Here is a 21565-nt window from a genome sequence, read left to right on the forward strand (position 1 = left end):
CAGAAAATAAAAATGGGTTGTTAATATTCCACTTTGATGTCTTGTAAAGTTTATTTCACGTAGAGAACTTGGGTCAACAATATGTTGTTGTTATGTATTTGGATTCAATTGTAGAAATATAAATTGATGATTTCTTTATGCTTGACCAGTATGTAAGGAAATATCCTAAGAAAAATGCACTCCCACTAGTGCTTTTTCCGTCATCAATGCTACTTGCCCAATCAACATATGTGTATGTTGTTAATGTGAAATATGTACTCTTGCGATACCAAAGCCCAAAATTGAGTGTACCCTTTAAGTATCTAAATAACCCTTTCATTGCTTGCATATGTAATTCCTTTGTTGTTTATTGAAACATTGTAACCATTCCAAATGCTTGCATAATGTTTGATCTTGAAGTTGTCATGTGTAGTAGTCTCCCAATCATAGATCTGTAAAGTGTTGATTTGACTTTAGGAGATTCATCATCCTTACTTGACCATCTTTTAATCATAGGGGTACCAACTAGTGCACATTCTTCTTCCAAAACACTTGAGAATATCCTTGAGATATTTGGTTTGTGCAATGAATATTCCTTCATTGATTTGAGAAACTTGTGGTTTAAGAAAGAAGGACAATTCTCTAATCATTGGCATTTCCTAGGAAAATCCATGACTCATATTATTGTTATTTCTTCCAAAGATGATATCATCCACATAAACAAGTGTAATTAATAAATTGTTCTCTTCCATATTTATGTATAACTTATTGTCAGGAATCCCTCTTTTTAGACCTTGTTGTTGAAGATATTGGTCCAGCCTCCCATACCAAGCTATTGGAGATTGCTTTAACCAATAAAGAGTTTCCTTCAATTTACACACAGTCTTTATTTTTGGACAAGTCAATATATTTTGGTTGTTTGATGTACACTTCATCCTTTAAGTCTCCATTTAGAAAGGAAGAATTAACATCCTTTTGATAAACTTTGAAGCCTTTTGAACATGAGAATTCCAAGAACATTCTTATTGCTTCTAATCTGGTGATTGGAGCTAAAGTTTCTTCGAAATCAATTCCTTTAATTTTTACATAGCCCTTACAAACAATTCCTACCTTTGTTTTTGATAATTTGTCCCTCTTCATTCATATTGTTTTTTAATACCCACTTAGTTCCAATCACATTTTTATCTTTGGTCGTGGCACAAGTTGCGAGGTTCCATTTTGTCAATTTCATTATATTCTTCTTCCATAGCATTTAACCAATATTGGTCCTTATTAGCTTCTCTATTTTGGATAGCAAAGCAAGATTGTGTTTTCTTTGCGAATTGTTCATTCTTCTCCAAGTTTGTATTCCTTCATCAACATATCCAATAATTTGGTTCTCTAGGTGATGTTTTTGCACAAATTTAAAAGTTTCCTTGGATGGAGACTGTTATTCCTTTGTATTAATATCTTCTTGGTCCATGTAGATGGTATCTTCTAAATTCTCATTTGTTTTTTATGCTTCTTTCTTTGTCCAAGCTTCATATATTCTTACATCAATACATTCCACAACTTTGCGTAACCTTTTATTGTAGTATTTGTAATCTTTCCTTCCGCAAATAATTAACTGAAGTTGGTCCACCTTTCCATAGCTGATATGGTGTCTTGTCACTATTAACTCAGAGTTCTACTCTATTCATGATGTAAATTGTTGCAACAACTGCTTCTTTCCAAAACTTATCTAGTAATTTGGCTTCCAACAACATTGTTCTCACTGTCTCTTGTAATAATATGTCCTTTCTTTCTATGACTCCATTTTTTTGTGGAGTTCTTGCAACCAAAATTTGTATCTTGATTCCATACTTCTCACATAATTGATTAAAATCATTTGAGGTAAATTCACTTCCTCTATCTTATCTTAGGAATTTGGATCTTAGATCACTTTCATTTTCAACTAAGGATTTGAATGATTTGAAAGTATCTAGTACTTATGATTTTGATTTAAGAAATGAACCACAAAAAATCCTAGTATAACCATCAATAAACAACATAAAATACCTTTCACCTTGTAGGGATGATTTTCTTGTTGGTCCACATAGATCTATGTGAACAAACTCAGCGGTCATAATGCCAAGAACCCCTTTATCTTGAAGCTCACTCTTGTCCATTTCTCTTGTTGGCCAGATGGCAGATGGCACTTTTTGATTTCAAGATTTTGGGCATATCTCTCACTACTTGTGTTTTGTTAATTTTTACCAAACTATTAAAGCTCAAGTGTCCTAGCCTTTTATGCCATAACCAACCCTCATTTGTGTTTCTAATATTACATTTTTCTCCTCAAATTTCATCTAAAATATATGCATTTCCTGGAGTCCTTATCACTCTTCCCACTACTCTTACTTATTTCACAATATTCAGCACAAAAAGTGGGATCACAATCTTGATTGCACATCTGGTAGACACAAAAGATTATGTTTGATTCCTTTGACATACAAAACATTTGTGCTTTAGTCTTACTATTTTCAAGGATTACAATACATTTTCCAATCATTTTTGTAGATCCATTGTCCCCAAATGACACATTTCCTCCTTTTTCTTCTTTTAGAGTAATAAATTTATTATGATCTCCAGTCATGTGTCTAAAGCACTTTATATCAACAAACCATTGACTTCAATTGTTTCAAGCATACATAAATAGTCTGCATTTTTCTTGTTGGTGGTTCTTCCCATTTTCTCTTCCAAAACCCTTCTCTTGATCTTGTAGGACAATCTCATGCCATATGTCCAAAATTGTTGAATCTATAGCACTCTACACTATACTTGGATAATGGTGCAAATGAATTATGATTTATGCTACCATAAGTATCTTTGATTCCAATGTATAGTACATTTTTATTTTTAAAGGTTTGATGAGACCCTCTTTCATAATCATTTATCACATAAGATTTACAATCTCTTGCGTGATGACTAAAATTTTTGCATGAAAAACAATGACCTAGAAAATTATTTTGATACATGGTTGAATACGGCTGCCTTCATGGAATATATCTTCTGAATTTAATCTACTTTAGAGATGATTCAAATATTTGTTAGTCCTTGTCACTTATCATATTGCTTCTTGCATTATGAATGGACCCCTTGAAAGCATCAACATAGCTTTTTGGTGTAGCAGTGTTTCCAGACTCCTCCCATCTCTTATCCTTGCTCTTGCTAAGATTGGAACTTTTAGGTTTTTCTTCAACTTCCTTATCTCGTGAGTTGGTGTTTTCATCTTCTTTGTATGAGGTCTCACCCATATAACCAAGACCAATATTGTCATATGGTGATATTTGAATGTTGAGAATAACATCTAAGGTTTGAGAGCTTTTCATGTTTTTGTTGAGCTTATCTAGCTCTTTCCTTAATGAGACAATTTCTGCTTCAAGCTTTTCACAATTTTCTTCCTTTTCTTTTAGCTAACTATTCAACACTTCTTCCACTCTTTTTTCTTCCTCTCTTTCAGTCTTGATGAAGATGATTTCCTTGGATAGTCTCTTGTTCTTCTTCCTGAGGTTATCAATTTCTTCTAATGCATTGATAATTTTTGCTTCAAGATCCACTATGCCTTCAATACTTTCTCCTTCTACTTTTTCTTTTTTCTCCTTTGATTTGTCTATGTTATATTCCTCATTTGTAGCTAAAAATAGGATCTATCTTATATCGTCATTAGAATCATATTCTTCTTCTTACTTCGAAAAATCATTATCCTCTTTGGAATATATATTTTTCTTTTTCGAATATTTTCCTTTGAAGACCCTTTTTTCTAAGTTCTTCTTCATCATCATTATCTTCCCTATAAGGACACTTAGTAGCAAAATGTCCTATCTTACCACAATTAAAACAGATGAGAGGTAAATTACCTTTGAATTTTGATTTTCTCTTTAGTTTTTTTACTAGTTGATCCATTTATGTATTAGATTCATTACTATAACAATCACCAAACTTGTATTTTCTTCAATTCTTATATGATTTGAATGTTGCTTCCTTATGTAATGAGTTTCCTATCCTAATTTTGTATGCAGTGAGAATTTTGTGAAGCTCATCCATTTTCAGATTATCCAAATCTCTTAATTCTTCTATGGCAGATACCTTGACATTAAAACAAAAATGAAGAGAAATTAATTTTTTGAACAACTATTGTTTCTTTAACTTATTCACCAAATACTTTGAGAGAATCAACTACTTCATCTACTTGAATAAAATAAGCAACACCATCTTCTTCATTATTCATTTCAAGGATTTCAAATTATCTCTGGAAAGTCTGAGGCTTTACCATCTCCCTCATAGTTGTTTATAAGCTTGTCCCATATCTCTTTAGTTGATTCACACTGCATAACTTTAACAAATTATGAATCTGACAAACCACTTAAAATTGAGTTCATAGCTTTTGCATTGGATACATAATCCTTCTCCTATCTTGATCAATTGGAGGAGAGGATGGGAGCTTATATCTATCTGTAACAAATTTCCAAACTTCAGCACCAAGAGACATTAAGTGCATTCTCATTCTTATCTTCCAAAATACAAAATTTGTTCCATCAAAGAAAGGAATTTTGATTGATTCTTATCCACTGGCGATGGCCCCCTATATTATCTTCTCCCAACTATTAGATTGTTCTTGAAGTAGCCTGATCTGATACCAATTATTGGAAATACTGGAGGGTGAATCAATATTTTGCCATAGTTTTGACAAATTTTCACTTAGTTAATCTTGAAACTTAATTCACATCACATAATCAATCACCCATAATGTATAAACATAAAGATTAAAGTGCAAATCAAAATTTGAAGAAGAAATACTCGAAAATAGTCTTTAATTTATTACAATCTCTTCTAAGGATACCAATCCTCGGTAAGCACCAACTTACAAAATTTTAGGCTCCAACCTATCAAGAAGATGAGGACACAAATCCCTAGTAAGCATCAACATACAATAATTACAAGCTCCAACCTGAACTCAACCTTCAATACACCAAAACTTGGACTTCAAAATAGGTTTGGACACGGCTTTCAATGCATCAAGACTTGGCCTTCAAATTATGCCTAAGCTAGACCTTCAAATAACATAACTTAGCCTTGAAACTCAACCTTAAAAAAATAGAACCTGTCCCCTGAAACTCTGCCTTTAGAATACAATACTCAACCCTTAAAAATAGACCAAAACAAACCAGAAACCCTTCCCAAGAACAATCCCAAACAAACTCTTCAAAAGATGTGCCAAAACCCTTCCACAAGAGGTTACTTCAACTCAAGTTTAGTTCACTTCTTCTTAGTTCATGAGGTATGAAATTCAAACATGCTCCTTTGCTCTCCTAAGAATAGAAACAAATGCTTGAGTCGAGTGGTTAGAAATTATCCTTATCATGCCTATTTGTGTGTAGTGTGTTTGGACACTGGATCAGGGTTGGTTGGTGCAACTGGTAGAATGTATAGTGAATATTCAAAAAATAATTTTCCCTCAACCATGAGGAGTTAGAAGGCATGTTATATATCGTTGAAAATGTATTGGAATAATATTCCCAACCATATATCCTATGCTTCTATTTAAGCTAAGTAATTGGAGTAAAAATTCCTTCAAAGATAAGGTATCCAAATGGGGCCTGCTTGTACTTTGGTTGGGTCATCTTGACAAAATATTCCATATTTCCTCATTCCTATGGAATTAGAGGAAGTGCCGTATACCGTTGGAAAGGTCTCATAATATGTTATTTATTTATGTAATTTCCTCTTTCATTTGGATATCCTTTGATATCAATAACAACCTTTTTCAACAAATAGAGCATAAGCCTTTGCTTGGTTGTTGGTAGCTTGCATAATACTATATGAAAATGATAATTCAACTTTCCCACTAAGGTACATTCACATTCCATGCTCCCCCCTATTCCCAATTATAATAATATAGATTATAATTTAAATGTCTTAGGAACAAGTTATTTTCAATCATTTAAATTATGATATAAGAAATAGGTAATAAAGTTTAAAATATGATTAAAAAAAACATTATAATTAGTAGCATTGATGATATCACTCATCAACATTGTTTAATTTAATTATGAAATCAAATTTCAATAATGACAAATTCGAAAATGTCATAATTGTAAAATACTTAACCTTTTTATAATATATTTGAGATTTATCTTGATAATAACAAATTAAAAACCATTAAAATTATAAAAATTTAACTTTCTTCTCAATGTATCTGAGATATGTTAATTAATTTATTTTTTCCATATGATAAAGCAACATGAAGCCATTAAAATAATATACTCAATATAAATTTATCACATTGTGAACTGAATTTGAGTAGGAATCCATTATTCCTCATAACCATCTAAGATAAAGCAAATTAACATTACTAAAAATATCATATAAACGTTATATTGTATTTTGAAATATAAATTGTTTCTTTATATTTTTGTATTTTATATATTTTTAAGTTAATCAATTTTGTTAATTATAATTATATATAATATGCCATAAATATAGTTAACATTGTCAATTTTTATAAATTAAGAAATCATTTTTTTAATATTTCTTTAATTATAATTTTATTATCAATATTATTAAAAAATAAATATCGATATTGAATAACATAATTTTATATAAACTAAATAATTAAAAGCAAAAAATATATATTTTATTTTTGTAAATATTTTAATATAAACTTTAAATACAATATTTAAATATCTATATTAGTAAATATATTTTAATATCAATTCCATATAATACATATAAAGGATGAAAGTAAGTATATATATATATATTTCATTCCATGCTTAATATAAAGTTTGATAATTAAAAATTTTAATATAAAACTATACATAAAATATTTCAATATATACAATTAAGTAGTATTTGAATATTATATGGAGAGACATTTCCTAGTGTGAAAGAAATATATATTTAAAAATATATTAATAACAAAAAAACAGTTTAATGTACGTAATATGTATCATAAATAAAATAGTTCACTATTTATATTGAATAAAACATTTCAATTTCAACTATCTATAATATTAGAAAAATAAATAAAAAATAAAAAAATATCTTATGTTAAAATTTTTCTAGTAGTTTAACTAATTTATGTTTTGTATTTTCTTTAGGGATATTTTTGTGTCAATTTTGTTGGAAATCTAGCAAGGATTTGATAGAATCCCAAGTTTAAGTTGTGTAGTCTACACAATCCTCGTGCCCAATGATATTTTCAAGGCAATGAATCCATTTACCCATTCAAAAATGCAAATTAAACAACCAAAAATTACAATCTCATGAAGAATTGTATCCATGTAACATTTTATCGGTGTGTTGCTCAAACTGAAATAAACGTACAATTCATTTCATGCTCAACATAAAGTGTGTGTGTGCGTGTGAATTCCAGAGTGATCAAATATCTTGAGCTGCAAATCTTTGTTCAAGTTTTGCATTCTATAAAAAGTTTGCAGCTCAAGAAATTTTATCCCTCTCAACCTTTGATAAATCCAAACAAAAATGAATCTATAATAGTTAGATAACACATTTTTACACTTATACTTTAATACTAAATGAAACACTTTCCATATGATCAAAATACATACATTTTATATACTTGTTAAACCAACATAAATTTAATATTACTTATCATTCTTTTATATATAAAATAGTTATATAAATTTATAATATTATAAATTTCTTTTTGAATTTTATTTGAAAATATTATATTAAGAAAATTACATTGGGGATTATGCATTACAAGAAATAAAAATTCAAATTATCAAGTTCTAAATATTCAAAACCCCTGGTATCATAGTTTGATTTTAATGATAAGACTTCCATATTATATATAAGTAGTATAAATTCTTCAATATAGCCTTAATATTAAACAAAATTTAACTTGTTTTTGGTGTTCTTCCACTTGGAGATTCATTGGATCTATTAACTTGATTTTAATAATAAGATTTCCATATTATAAATATAAGTAGTGTAAATTCTCCAATATCACCTTAATATTAAAAGAAAATTTAACTTCCACACAATGCTAAGTTTAAGTATTTTGGTATTTTTCCACTTGGAAATTCATTGGATCCATTAACCTCCATCTACCAGAATACCCACCCTGGCATTTACAATGACCCACCCTCTCATTTACAAGAAGAGTGCCAATTTCTAATAATCCCCTTTGTTTGCTAATTGGTCCACTATATAGCCCTTACGCCTAGCAACATGGACCGTTGTATTATGGAATTTGCGGATGACCCACCCTCTCATTTACAAAAAGAGTGCCAATTTCTAATAGTCTCCCTTGTTTGCTAATTGATCCACTATATAGTTCATATGCCTAGAAACATGGACTGTTGTGAAGTCATTCAAAATTGAGTGAGATAAATTAGAGTAACCCTAAAAATATAACATAAGTTTTTACTTGGTTGTTATGAAAAAGATAATTCAACTTGCCGACCAAAACATATTAGCATTCTATGTCCTCCTTCCATTTTATAATAATATAAATTATAATTTAAATATCTTTGCAACTAGTTATTTTTAATTTTAAAATATGATATAAGAAATATGTATTTTTACTTTAAAATATAATTAAAAAATATTATAAGTAGTGCCATTGAAGATATCAATGGTCAACGTTATCTAATTTAGTTATGGAATCAAATTTCGACAATTAAAAATTCGAAAATGTCATTACTGTAAAATCTTTAACCTTTTACCTAATATGTCGAGATCTATTTTGATAATGACAAATTGGAAACTATTGAAATTATAAAATATTTAACTTTTGTCTTAATGTATTTGAGATATATTTGTTGATTAATTTATTTTTTTCGTATGACAAAACAATCTAAAGTTATTAAAATAATATACTCAATATGAATTTGAGTATTATGAATTAAATTTATATGGGAATCAATCACTTCTCTTAACTATTTAAAATAAACTCAATTAATTTATTTTTTATATATTTTTAAATTAAATATTTTGTTAATTATAATTGTATACTATATATATAATAGATATAATTAACTTTATAAAGATTTATATATGATATAATTAATTTTATAAAGATTTATTTTAAATATTAGTTTAATTATGATATTACTTAAAATATTATAATTATTAAAATATATATTATATAAATAAATTAAATATAAAATAATAATATAGAAAAAATAGTGTGTATATATATAATTTTATATATATATATATATATATATAATGATATTTTTTAAAACTTAATATATTATTCTAATTATGATTTAAAATAATTATATATAAAATTTGAGAATAAAAGATAACTTTTTCTATTCATGTCATGAGTTAATTATTTTTATTTTTTATTTTTTTCCTTAAACAAAAATATAATTTTATTTTATAAATACACACGTGTGTATTCAATGGGATTTGCTTATATCTCTTAGTGAAATACAAACAAAGTTTCTTACAAGACTTAAACATCTAAAGATAATGATAATTGACTTATATAAGAGAAAAACAACCCTTGTGCAAAGGAAACTATCTTACATGGTCAAAACCCCAAAATAAACAACAACCCTTGTGCAAAGGAAACTACCTTACATGGTTAAAACCCCAAAATAAATAGCACGACAAAAATTATCCAAGAGAACACCAAAGAAGACCATAAAAGCCCACATATAATAAACCATAGAGTCCACACAAATGATGCTTCTGGGTAATCTCGCAGACTGAACTGTGAGAAACACAAACTCGGAGCAAATACATGAAGCAAGATGACGAACACACCCACAACATCTAGAAGCAAACGAAGAACTAGCTATAAGGTAGACCCGCCTGAAATGGTGATGATGCCAACAACAACATCTAGTAAGCCATCGGAAAAGTCTAAGGCACCAAACCAACAACGATGGCTACAGAAAATCCCCACCAAGGCCCACATAAATGACAAAATGATGAAAAACATACCAATAGAGCGAAGGCTACAAAACACTTGAGTCTCAAGTGAAACACAAAAAACCAGCTTCAACATCATAAACTAGAACTCTACAAGCATACACGGCAACAGGGAATAGAGGCCCTCAAGGGTTTCCCCTACCACCTTATATGTTATATATACATACACATAACAACGTGAAATAAAGACATAGAGTTTCTCCTACTACCATATATATATATATAATTTAAATTCATAAATTGTAAATATTAATATCATATTATTTTTTTAAAAATATTATATTTACATATTGATGATGATGATGGTTAATGTCCATTGAGACCAAACTTTGGTCTATCGCACCTAAAGAAACGAATTATTTAGTTTGATTTAAGATGATATCTAAATTATAAATATATTAAATAATTATAAATATATTAAATAATTATAAATAACTTAACTATTAAAGTAAAGCGATTGATATTTTTTATATAAATACATAAAATATAATATCATCTATATACACACTAATTTTGTTAATTAAAATTCATAAATTGTAAATATTAATATCATATATATTTTTTAAATATTATATTTACATATTAAATATATTTAAATTATAAATATATTAAATAATTATAAATAACTTAACTATTAAAATAAAGTGATTAATATTTTTTTATATAAAATATAATATCATAAATTTATTGACAAAAATAAAATAAAATATTTGAACATATTAAAATTGAATAAATAATTGTAATTTTTCTTTTAACAGTGAGAAAACTAACAATGAAAATAATCATTTATGATTGTTATTTATAAATGTAAGTTAACTTATCACCATTATTTATTGAAATGTAGTCCATCAAAAACAAACTTTCACTCTTTACCATTACCTTATTCCCTTAAAAAAAAACTAATTCTTAACTAAATAAAATAAAAATAAAAATAAAAAATATTAAAAAAATTATTAATCAAATTAAAATATATAACTAATAAAAATACAAAATCACCTTTAAAATGCAAAAGCATATTTTTAAAAATTAAATAATATATATCCCATAATCACAATAAAGGATTATATTCTTAGATATACTGCAAAAGCGACTTATTCTTATAATTAAAAAAAAAAAACCCCAAAAAATTGAAAACCTCATTCGAGAAAGGAAATTTAAAATTTAAACTAATTTTAATTAAAATATTAGAAATTATTTTAATTAATATAAAATATAAATAATAAATTAATCAATTTAAGGGGAGGTACACTACCAAAATTTATATATGTTAGTGATTTTATAAAGTGTGGTTATTCATGCGTGTAATATAATTTTCATTTTGATATATTGAAATTTTTTTCCCATAAATAAATTTAATAAAAATATATTGTTTACCCTATTATAATATTTAATTTATTTAATTTTAATTAAATAATATATATTATTAAAATAAATAATTTATCTTAATAATAAAATACGTTAGATAGTTCGAAATACGTAGACACATAAATTTTAATGTAATTTTCTCAAAAAATTTCTTACACTTAAAATATAAATTACAAAAACCTAAATTCTAATATAAAAAAATTATTACATTAAAAAAATAAAATTATTATAATAAAAATATAAATTAATAATTAAATACAAAATATTAATAACAAATTAATCAACTTGAATATAAGTAAAACAGGTTGGACACAACAACTCAACCTTCTAAACCCACCTAATATTCAATTGAAAATATTGGGATGCTTAATATCTATCACTTTTTTCCCAAACACGTTAAGGTCTTGAGTACACCTCTTAATAATACACAGAAAAGCAAAAACATATAGAGATGGGAAGGCATCTTGTCCATGTTCGTTCAATGCTAATTTGTCCCTACCTAGCCAAAGGGTCATGGCCTTCAATGTGGCCCCACTGGAGTAGAATAACTCAAAAAGAAACAAAATAGCCATATGAGCCACCCCTTTTATGCTAATTCCATATGCCTTTGGATATGGTTAGAGTCCTAGTCCATTTGAGAATCAACTCTTTATGGATATACATATTCACATTCACTCACATTTTGTATTCCTTTACTATGAATTGACCACATATCAATCCATTGCCTAAGCATTTCAAAAGTGCTAAAAGTGTGGAATGAAGTAAAAAACATGCAATGTTTATATTAGAAAAATTATGATACCACGTGGAAGAATAAATTCATGTTTACATTGACAATTGACAAGTGAATGTGTTTTAATTTGATTTTGGTTGTGGAGAAACACAGAGCTTTGCCTTTTTGTTTAGAGGTCATGGAGAATGTCATGGTAGGGTAGGGCATATATATATGTTTTTTATTTTATTGATTTTAATAAAATAATAAATATTAGGTTAATTGAGATTTTTTTTGGATAGTTCGGGAAAGGAATGAAATCTTTCGATATAATATGATAAATATTGACCATATCTGTATATTCTTTATATAAAATATATAATAGTATATGTATAAAAAAAATTTATATAAAACTAAAAAGATATATTAAAAAATTAATATATATTTTTTATTATTTTTTTTAAGTTACGGTAGTACTTTTCTTTTTTATTTATAAAATTAAGTTGTTTCCATATACAACAGTTTGGTGGCCTCAACTTGCCCATACGGAAAACCAAGTCTGTTGGCCACCTGAGTCTATTATACGCCATCCAATAGCAAAATTTTATTAGTCTTTCAATCCAAGCTAAGTAAACTGCACATCTAAAAATACTAATAATGTTCCAGTCTAACATAAAACAACTGAGGAGGAAATGCTATCCGCAAAAAGATCAAACTAAAAATTGCAAAGGAACTAATCCTTTCTGTCATCTTTGTCAGAATCCACAGTTGCAGGTGCTGCCGCCGAGTCACCTGGTGCTGGAGATAGCTTCATCAACCGTTGTTGGATCTCATCCAGCTTGCTGTCTTGCATAATCATGATGATTTGCAGGTTTTTCATATCCTTTTTAATGTTTGGCATCCCCTGGGCTATTTCTGCCACTTCACTCGCCACCTGCTCCAGAGCCCTGGCTAGTAGGCGCTTCAAAACCCAGTACACATGCAGGGCTTGCCTGTAAAGTGTCATCCGGCCTCTGGTGTGCCCTGGGTCGGGGATAATATCCCCCCATTCCTCCATCTCTGGTTCCGAGTCCTCTTCCATGACATTGTCTTCCATCTCCTGAATTAGCTAACGAATGTCAGCGTCCATCCCCTCTCTGTATGCACGCGCTGCTTCTTGAACAGCCGTCCAGATGGATTTCCTTCCTCGCCTCTGACTTGTTGGTGCCGAGGTCGTCAGATCGCTTCTACCTAGCTGGCTCTGACGTCCTCTGCCTCCACGACCCCTGCCTCTGCCTAGGCGAGCCATCTTCTTCTTTACTGCCTCCCGGATTTACGCTTTACCACAGAAATTCCCAAGGCCCGTGCTGCTCCGATCTCCTCCTTTCTTCGCTGCATACTGGGCTCTCTGCCCACCCTAGCCACCCTCATGAACCTCCTCCCAGCTGTCCTGTGTCCCATCCCACTACCGTCGTCGTTTCTTACCTCCTTTCCCCCCTCTCTCCTGCCACTTCTTTGCCTCGATACTCCCGCAGGCATGCAGGACGCCACCACGTCCGTTTGATCTATGATGAGGGCAGTTGGTGGCCGTCCTGACCATCCTCTCCCCTTCATTGTCCTTCTGTTCGTACGCTCCGCGTTCACCACCCCGATCGCGGGATATATTTTTTATTAATTTACTTATATTAAAATAGAGTAAAATATTTATAATTTTTTAATAGATTTGATTTTGCATGAGACACACCCAACATAAAGAAGACATATATTAATTAAATAATATATATATATATATATATATAGACATATATTAATTAAATAATATAAAAAATTAATAATTAATATATATATATATATATATTATTAATTTATTTATATTAAAATAGAGTAAAATATTTATAATTTTTTAATAGATTTAATTTTGTATGAGATACACTCAATATAAGGAAGATGTATGTTATTTAATTAACATAGAAAGAAGAAAGAATTTTTTTTTAACGTTTACGAGGCTAAATATAGCCTATGGGACATATTGCTTCTTCATTTGCTTGATGTATTCAACCTTTTTTCTATGAAGCTTCAAAATAAATGCTCCCAGCTTTTGGACAAACCCCTCGCTAAATAGATTATCCCAAGAGCTAGCTGCCAACATATCTGCATAACTTTCCCTGTTGTCTTTGAAGCCCTCACATTCTAAAATGAAATGTTTTTTTGTTTCCACTTTTTCGGAATAACAAAAAATGCATACTCTTTCCTCCCACACTTCCTTTGGCCTTTTCTAGCGCCCTATTTCACAACGAAGTTGATGAGAATTAGTCCTTAACTCAACAATAAGAATTTTGGCTCTCCAAGAGATATTGGCCTCTATGTATGCTTTTGGTTGATAACTATGAGTGGGATTAAACACTTCAATATAGTACTTTTTCTTTCTTCCTAGCTCCTTATCTCAAGTACGCTTGTGGAACTTTTTCGTAACAAAAACTTTTATCTCTTTGTTGTTTATGGGACACACGTTTAAACAAATACCCCATTTACTAAACCATTTATTATTTTGTTGCATCCAAGTTTTTTTGCTCTTGCACAATCTATCATTAAAGACAACCTTAGGCCATCTACCCTCTTCCATTTGCTTAATTTTTTAAAAATACCTTATGACTCGCACCATAGCAATTGCTTCAATAGAAGCAGTCCATGTTTCACTTAACAAGATAACATAAGGAACTGACTTTTAATCTTAAATTTGTTTGTAATCAAATGCTTCTGAATTATCTCAATTTTTCTCCATTGCATGTGGGATGTACTGTTGGCCCATAGTTCACAACCATAGAGAATCACCGAAATCACTGGAAGCCCCAAAAAGAGTTTGAGTGGTTTTCCAATCCTATAAATCTACGTCTCTACACCTATTTTGAAAAGCATAAAATGCTTTCCAACACCCCAAAGTTCTTTTCTTTCTACAACCATTCCAGCTTAGATTTTTGTGGAAGTCAATTCCGAGATATTTGTGATCCGCAACTTCTTCCAGAATGTTGCCTTCAAAGTAGAACTTATGCTGGTTATGTTTTCTTTTCTTAGAGAAAGCCACTACTTTCGTTTTGCTGATATTGACTTGCATCCCCACACTTCTACAAAAATGCTCAAGGGATGGTAAGTGCTCTTGCAAACCACGAGCCGATTTTAGCAATCAGAATAAGGTCATCTGCATACAAAAGAAGCCTTATAACAAACTTGCCCAAATAGATATCATCACCCCCTTGCGAATTTAACCACTCCTCAAGCTTGTCGATATATAAACCAAAAAGGGTAGGAGACACTGGACAACCTTGCTTGACCCCAATATCGCTTCTAAAACTTCCAGAAATGTCCGCTGAAGTTCTAATTTTGACTTTCACCTCCTCATACAGCCTATGCATAGTTGCTCTCAAAAGTTTAGGAACCCCAAGTTCCTCCATTCTGTGCTAAAGCTTATCCCTAGGAACTAAGTCAAACGCTTTTCTGAAATCAACAAAGCAACAAAAGACTTCTTCCTTTTTCTCCCAAACTTTTTCAATGACGTGCCTTAAAGTTATACAATGATCAATTGTGGAATGTTTAGGTCGAAAACCTGCTTTCCCTTTAGCACGCTTATCTCTTTCTTCTGCGCACTTGCTAATTTTGTTTTCTAGCATGCTTCCAAATAGCTTTGCAAACAAAGGGCTTATCATGATGGTCCTGTAATTGGAGGGATTATTGACGTCATTGCTCTTGAAAATAGGTATTGCTAGACTAGTTGACCAATCTGTGGGGAGTCCCTGTTTTATGATGTTGTTGAAGATTTTTGTAATGTGAGGTGCAAGAATCTTTGAGCCCTACTTTAGATATTATTCTTGGAGTTCAACTAAGTCTTTTGCTTTTCCAACACCCAACTTCTTGATACCCATCTCTACCTCTTGTACCGTGAAGAGTTTAGTATCAGTGTTGACCAGGGGGGAGGGTCAACTTTGGGAACCTGCTCATAGAGTTGTCTTACATAGTCAAACCATTTAGAAACTGTAATATTATTTCCAATTTGTATCCTTTTCAGTTGGAGCTCCTTCCAAAATAATTTAGGATTATTTTTCCCAAGGAAGATTAGTTCTTCCCTCCTTGAAACCATGAAATTGACCTTTTTCTTGCTTAATAACTGCTTGTAAGCTTTGAGCTTTATGTTATCCTTGTTTGGCTCTTTCCACATTCTCCTTGCCTTTTTGCATTCCTCGTCAAACCAAGCATTAACCGGAAAGCAATTTGTTTCAGACTTCTTAATTTTTGCTCTTTTGCACTTTGCAAGTGCGCATTGAATTAAATGTGTTAATTCATGACTATGAAGGCTGTGAATTGTAATTTTCTCTTTCTCGAAAAGCCTCTCTAGCGTCATTTTGAAGGTATTACAATTTTCTGGGTTCAAAAGAATTCTGCCCCGTGGGAGATTTTGTTGGACATGCTGAATTTTTGACTCTAATTGTTTCTTTCCAATCCAAGATAAACATAAATAAATTGGTTTGTGATCTGATTTCAAGTCCCACAACTGATTTCCAATCAAAACTTCCTCTATTTTCTCACACAAACCATGCGAGCAAATTACATAATCTACCACACTTGCTCCATTGTAAGTATTGCAAGTGAAATTACCGGACTTTGTCCATCTAGTCAAGCCATTACAAATGACTACATCAAAGGCCCCACATAGAGTAAGCAATTGTTCACCAAAAAAATTGTTAATTTATTTATATTAAAATAGAGTAAAATATTTATGATTTTTTAATAGATTTGATTTTGTATGAGCTACACTCAATATGAGGAAGATGATTGATTAGAGATATTTGTGATTGTTTTATTATAAAGAGATGTTGATTATATTTAATTTGCTATTAGGTTGAAATAAAAATCATAATTAATATTGTTTTTAGTTTTAGTTAGAGTGGTTACCAGTAATATTATTTTGGGTTTTTAAATTAGGTAATTGAAAAGGCCCTCCACTTGAAGAATTTCATATCTCATGTATACCTAATGATGTTTAAATCTTTGTTAAGCTATAAGTTTCATATTGTTACACTTAACTTAATTGCTAGTTACATAAATATTCTAAAATTGACTGGACAAGAAAACTTAAATCTTTGTTAAGTTATAAGTTTCTTAGGACTACATTTAACTTAATTGCTAATTTCAAAAATATTCCAAAATTGATTGCTATTTTTTTTTAACTAGTTTAACTTTTAATAGAAACACAATTTTCGAATATTTTCTTTTGATAAATGAATTTAAAAATAATGAACCATTCTTTGCCATGGTGCAATCTCAAGTATCTAAATACGATGCAATTTCAAGCATCATGCAACTTTAAAACTGATTTAAAAAGTTGAACGTCTTTAAAAAAAAAATGTGAGTGCTCATAACTGTTATGAGCTCAGGTCCATGAAGAAAAACTTCAACTCTTCGAATACTGGTGTTTAATACGTTACTGTGCATCGTTATTATAGACCTTTCTTAGATATGTCATACTCCGTCATAAACCTCAGCCACAATTATTAGTTAATTGATTGCTGTCACGATTTGATTTAATTTTTTGCAGCCATAAAAGTTTAAAAAAGGTAACTGATAAACCAAGACAGAATCCGAGTGGATTCATACCATCACGCCGGTGCGTTTGTGGGCCGGTTTAGTAATGGAAAGCGATGATTCGATCGATTCCCGCGGACCAAATTAACGGCCCGTGGCAATGCGAACACATACTATCGAGCCGAATTTGGATGATCATGATGATGATGGTGAGCATTCGTGAAGTTCAAGTTTGATTCCTTAGAGTCTCAGCTGCACGCTCTGCTGGCACATAAGAGTTGGGAGGCTTTTCATCATCCGCAAAGATGGAGATTGACCGTGAAACAGAAATGAGCGGTAGTTGCAGTGGCGGTGGCAGAGGGCGCATATGGTCTCTGGACCAGAAAATCGACGAGCCCATTAAAGATGCAGAGGCTGGACATGTCACAGCCATGGACGCAAGGAAGGTCAGTAAAAAAACAAAGTAAAATTTATGGTTGCTGCAAACTGGCTTAATTCTAACTCCAAATAAACTACCTACCCTCCAGATTAAAATAAACCAGAGGAGATAAATTTCTTAGACTACTGAATGAGCTCAGGTGACATTCAATTAAGTTAGGCATATCCATCCCTTGAAACAAGTACAGGGAAAAGTAACGAAGATGGTCTGAAACAGAAAAAGAAAAAAGAAAAAAGAAAAAAAAGTGCATTCAATGTGCACTAAATTTAGAAGATTCTTCATTTCCTAAATTAATGGATAGACTGAATCATTTACAAACCACAATAACTGCAATCTTTAATGTCATTTATAATCTTAAATTGTTTTTGCTGGAGTCGACTATTATTCACCCAGTACTGTCGTAAATTGCATATGCCTAAAAGGTTGTATAGTTATTATGAAGCCTTGCGTGTTAAATTCTTTGCCAGCAATTTTAAATATCAAAGCAGTAAAATCCGGATTCTGTATTGCATGTGCAGGAATTGTCAGCGTTTATGATTTTGCGTCTTGCATTTCACAGCTTTGGGGTTGTATATGGAGACTTGGGAACGTCTCCACTATATGTTTTTAGCAGCACATTTCCGGACGGCATCCAGGATTCTGAAGATGTGATGGGGGCTCTTTCATTAATCATATATACTCTTACACTAATTCCTCTTCTGAAATATGTTTTTGTGGTCATGAGGGCTAATGACAATGGAGAAGGTAACATAAGACCTTGAATCTTCTTTTCTTTAAAGGAAAAGGGAAAAATCTCATGGAGAACTTATAGGCACTTCCATCGAGTCATGCACACAACAGAAACAGCCAACCCAGGGATTGACCCTGAGACCTCATGCATAATGCTTAAAACACTCATCACTCAAACTAACTCACTAGAATATAAGACCATGAATCTACATAAACACTGCATATGATAAAATAAAAAAGTCTTGCATTTTTCAGGCTTAGTACAGAAATGTTGCTATCTCGTGTCCTGTGTGAATTTTGTACTCTATTAGACTTGGCTTCTAAGCCTCGTTGGGTGATTCTAATTTCTAATGAAACCCAATATAACTTTCCAGAGTTTTAGGTGAAACTTTATTTTAATTCTCTATATACCTTTCCAGAGTTTTAGGGAAACCATCATTATTATTCTTTTTATGAATTTCACTTCGCCTTTATGTCTATAAAGCTATCCTAAAAAGCCTCCCGTCTCTTGCTTCTTACATATAAATGCAATTTTATCAAGGGTCTGTAAGAAATTATGTTGTTGTGATGTAGGTGGAACATTTGCCTTGTATTCATTACTCTGTCGGCATGCTAAAATGAATACTATTCCAAATCAACACCGCACGGATGAAGAACTCACAACCTATAGCAGACAAACAATTAAAGATAAGTCATTTGCAGCAAGAACAAAGAAATGGTTAGAAGCAAAGGTCTACCGGAAAAATGCACTTCTTCTACTTGTACTGATAGGCACTTGCATGGTCATTGGTGATGGAATTTTTACTCCGGCTATCTCAGGTCATGCTTCTCTTATTTCAGTCGTAATGATTTACATTTTGTTCTTTATTTTTATTGGCTTGGTTGAGATTGTTCAACTGGATACTCGTCATTCCAGGTGGAAAAATGGTTGCATTGTTAACAATTTTCGCTCGCAAATATTAAGATTGAATCTATTCTTATGTCTTCTTGCAGTAGTCTTAGAATTTAGAATGGTGTACAACTCTTTCGATAAGGAGGGACTCTATTCAATACTAGAGGCTTTAGACTTATGAAGTCGATGCCTGTTATAAATTCAGTTCAGTGTAGAACCCTTGAGTATTATAGACATACATTGTCTTTTGATCCGATCACCACTTTAATAGGATTCTGCAAGTCCTAAGAGAGATGAAAAAGGGATAGAATAAAACTATATAATTTTATTAATGTCCTTGAAACATAGCCTATGGGAAATCTAAGCTGCGTAAACATTCCAAGAATAGCTAAATACTTGGAGATGTAATTAAATGATATACTTTCCTGGAAAGCTCGATGGAAAGACTTGCATTCTTCCAAAATTAGTGATGACATTGATTTTAGTTTTCACAAAGTTTGTGAAACCACTGAGTTGAAGCCTAAGTCTATCGCTGACAAATTAATCAACACATACTTGGCATTTCAGCGGCTTGAAATCTAGTCACCATATTTATACAAGCACAAAACTGAAATGGTTCATATTGATGAGATGACTAGGCTTCGATTTCTTGAGACAACCTAAGTCATTTCTAAGTGTTATGCATTTTTCACGCCTTTTGCATAATATACACATGCATGCATTATAATGTTTTTTCCACAAAAAATTTCTTTGGGAAAACTTTCTAAGTGCTTCTTCATTCATGAATGGTACATGGGGTAAATGCTGTTGAAGTACATGTACTCCCAACCTAGAGTGATTCTATTGGATTTGAACACATGACCTCTAAATGGTGTCTTCTTTGAAATTGGTTAGTTCAAACCGATTGAGCTAACATCAAAACATTTGTATAAATGTATAAAACCACAACAAAGGTGTAGTGTTACAAAATACTAGGTAAGTTTGGACAACTCGAGAACTTGTCAAGAGAGAGAGTGTGATAGAGACAGATCAGATGATTAGGTTGATGATGTTAAGGTCTCTTGAGTTTGATGGCCGAGGGCGAGGGAGGTGAAAAGGGCATTGGCTCGTTGTTGAAGTCGGAGTCCTCTAGAACCGTTAAGGGGTCTGATTGTATGATCCGGGGAAGAATGTACGAGCAAGGAATACTCCTAGTATTCAAGGCCAAAAGAAGGAAACTACTCTTAGTCCAAAAGGCCAAAAGGTTTGGGAGGTAGTATGATGGGCGGGAGGTACTCTACTCTTAGTCCATTTGGAGCTGATCTCTCTAGCACTCTAAGAATGCGTGGCATGATGTATAAACTGGTACTGTCAAGCTAGTCATGATAATATCGATAGGCCTCTTGGAGGGGGAGGCTGAGGAGAAACGAGGGGTCTCACCATTTTTTTGTTTGGTGCACTTTGGATCTCTACCCGTCGTTTGTGCTCCGATCTAATAATGACAAATGGGAAATATGAGATGATCAGTCTGGTCATCCCAAGGTGGGTCATGGCGTGCAAGGGCTGAGATCTGTGGCAGAAGATCTCCCTAATGAAGACGACTAAGCATCTCTGGTCTTGATACCAAAAGAAAGTTGAGAGGGGGCCCCTGAGTCCCTATAAAGGAAATGATAACATCCTCTGGTCTCATAGGATAGAGGACATTGAAAAATAAGATGCATCTTTGTCTTTGTCTCTTGAAGGTAGCACACCTAGCAAATCCTATTAGATTGTCGTATATGGTGATTTGTTTATATTTGGAGTCGATAGGAGCCAACCCAAAGCTGTCCTAAAGGGATCTTGAGTGAGTGCATCCAATGCTTGCGTGTATAAGTGGGGTGAATGACGATGCCATCTCGCAGCTCCAAAAAGTGCTCTTAGTAGCAGGATATCTTTGAGCCTAGATTTGATGAAGGCTGCAGGTGCGATATAGGTGATTTGAGTG

General features: G+C 31.6%; 1 protein-coding gene across 2 annotated transcripts in view; it reads left to right on the forward strand.

Annotated features, from left to right (window-relative positions):
* The first annotated feature begins 17535 nt into the window (after positions 1 to 17535).
* Positions 17536 to 21565, forward strand: part of LOC149237428 (putative potassium transporter 11) — a 134388-nt gene continuing 130358 nt past the window's right edge. The window contains exons 1-3 of one of the 2 annotated variants that reach the window (XM_089372654.1): positions 17536 to 17988; positions 18500 to 18725; positions 19284 to 19529. In XM_089372654.1, coding sequence (XP_089228780.1) covers positions 17848 to 17988; positions 18500 to 18725; positions 19284 to 19529 — 613 coding nt within the window. In that variant the 5' untranslated portion in view covers positions 17536 to 17847. The remainder of the gene's footprint in view (positions 17989 to 18499; positions 18726 to 19283; positions 19530 to 21565) is intronic. The other variant, XM_089372653.1, reaches the window with a different exon arrangement.

The sequence above is a fragment of the Pinus tabuliformis genome, chromosome 8 (genome assembly GCF_031772625.1).
Source record: "Pinus tabuliformis cultivar Carrire ecotype Pingquan chromosome 8, CPIR1, whole genome shotgun sequence".
Lineage (NCBI taxonomy): Eukaryota > Viridiplantae > Streptophyta > Pinopsida > Pinales > Pinaceae > Pinus > Pinus tabuliformis.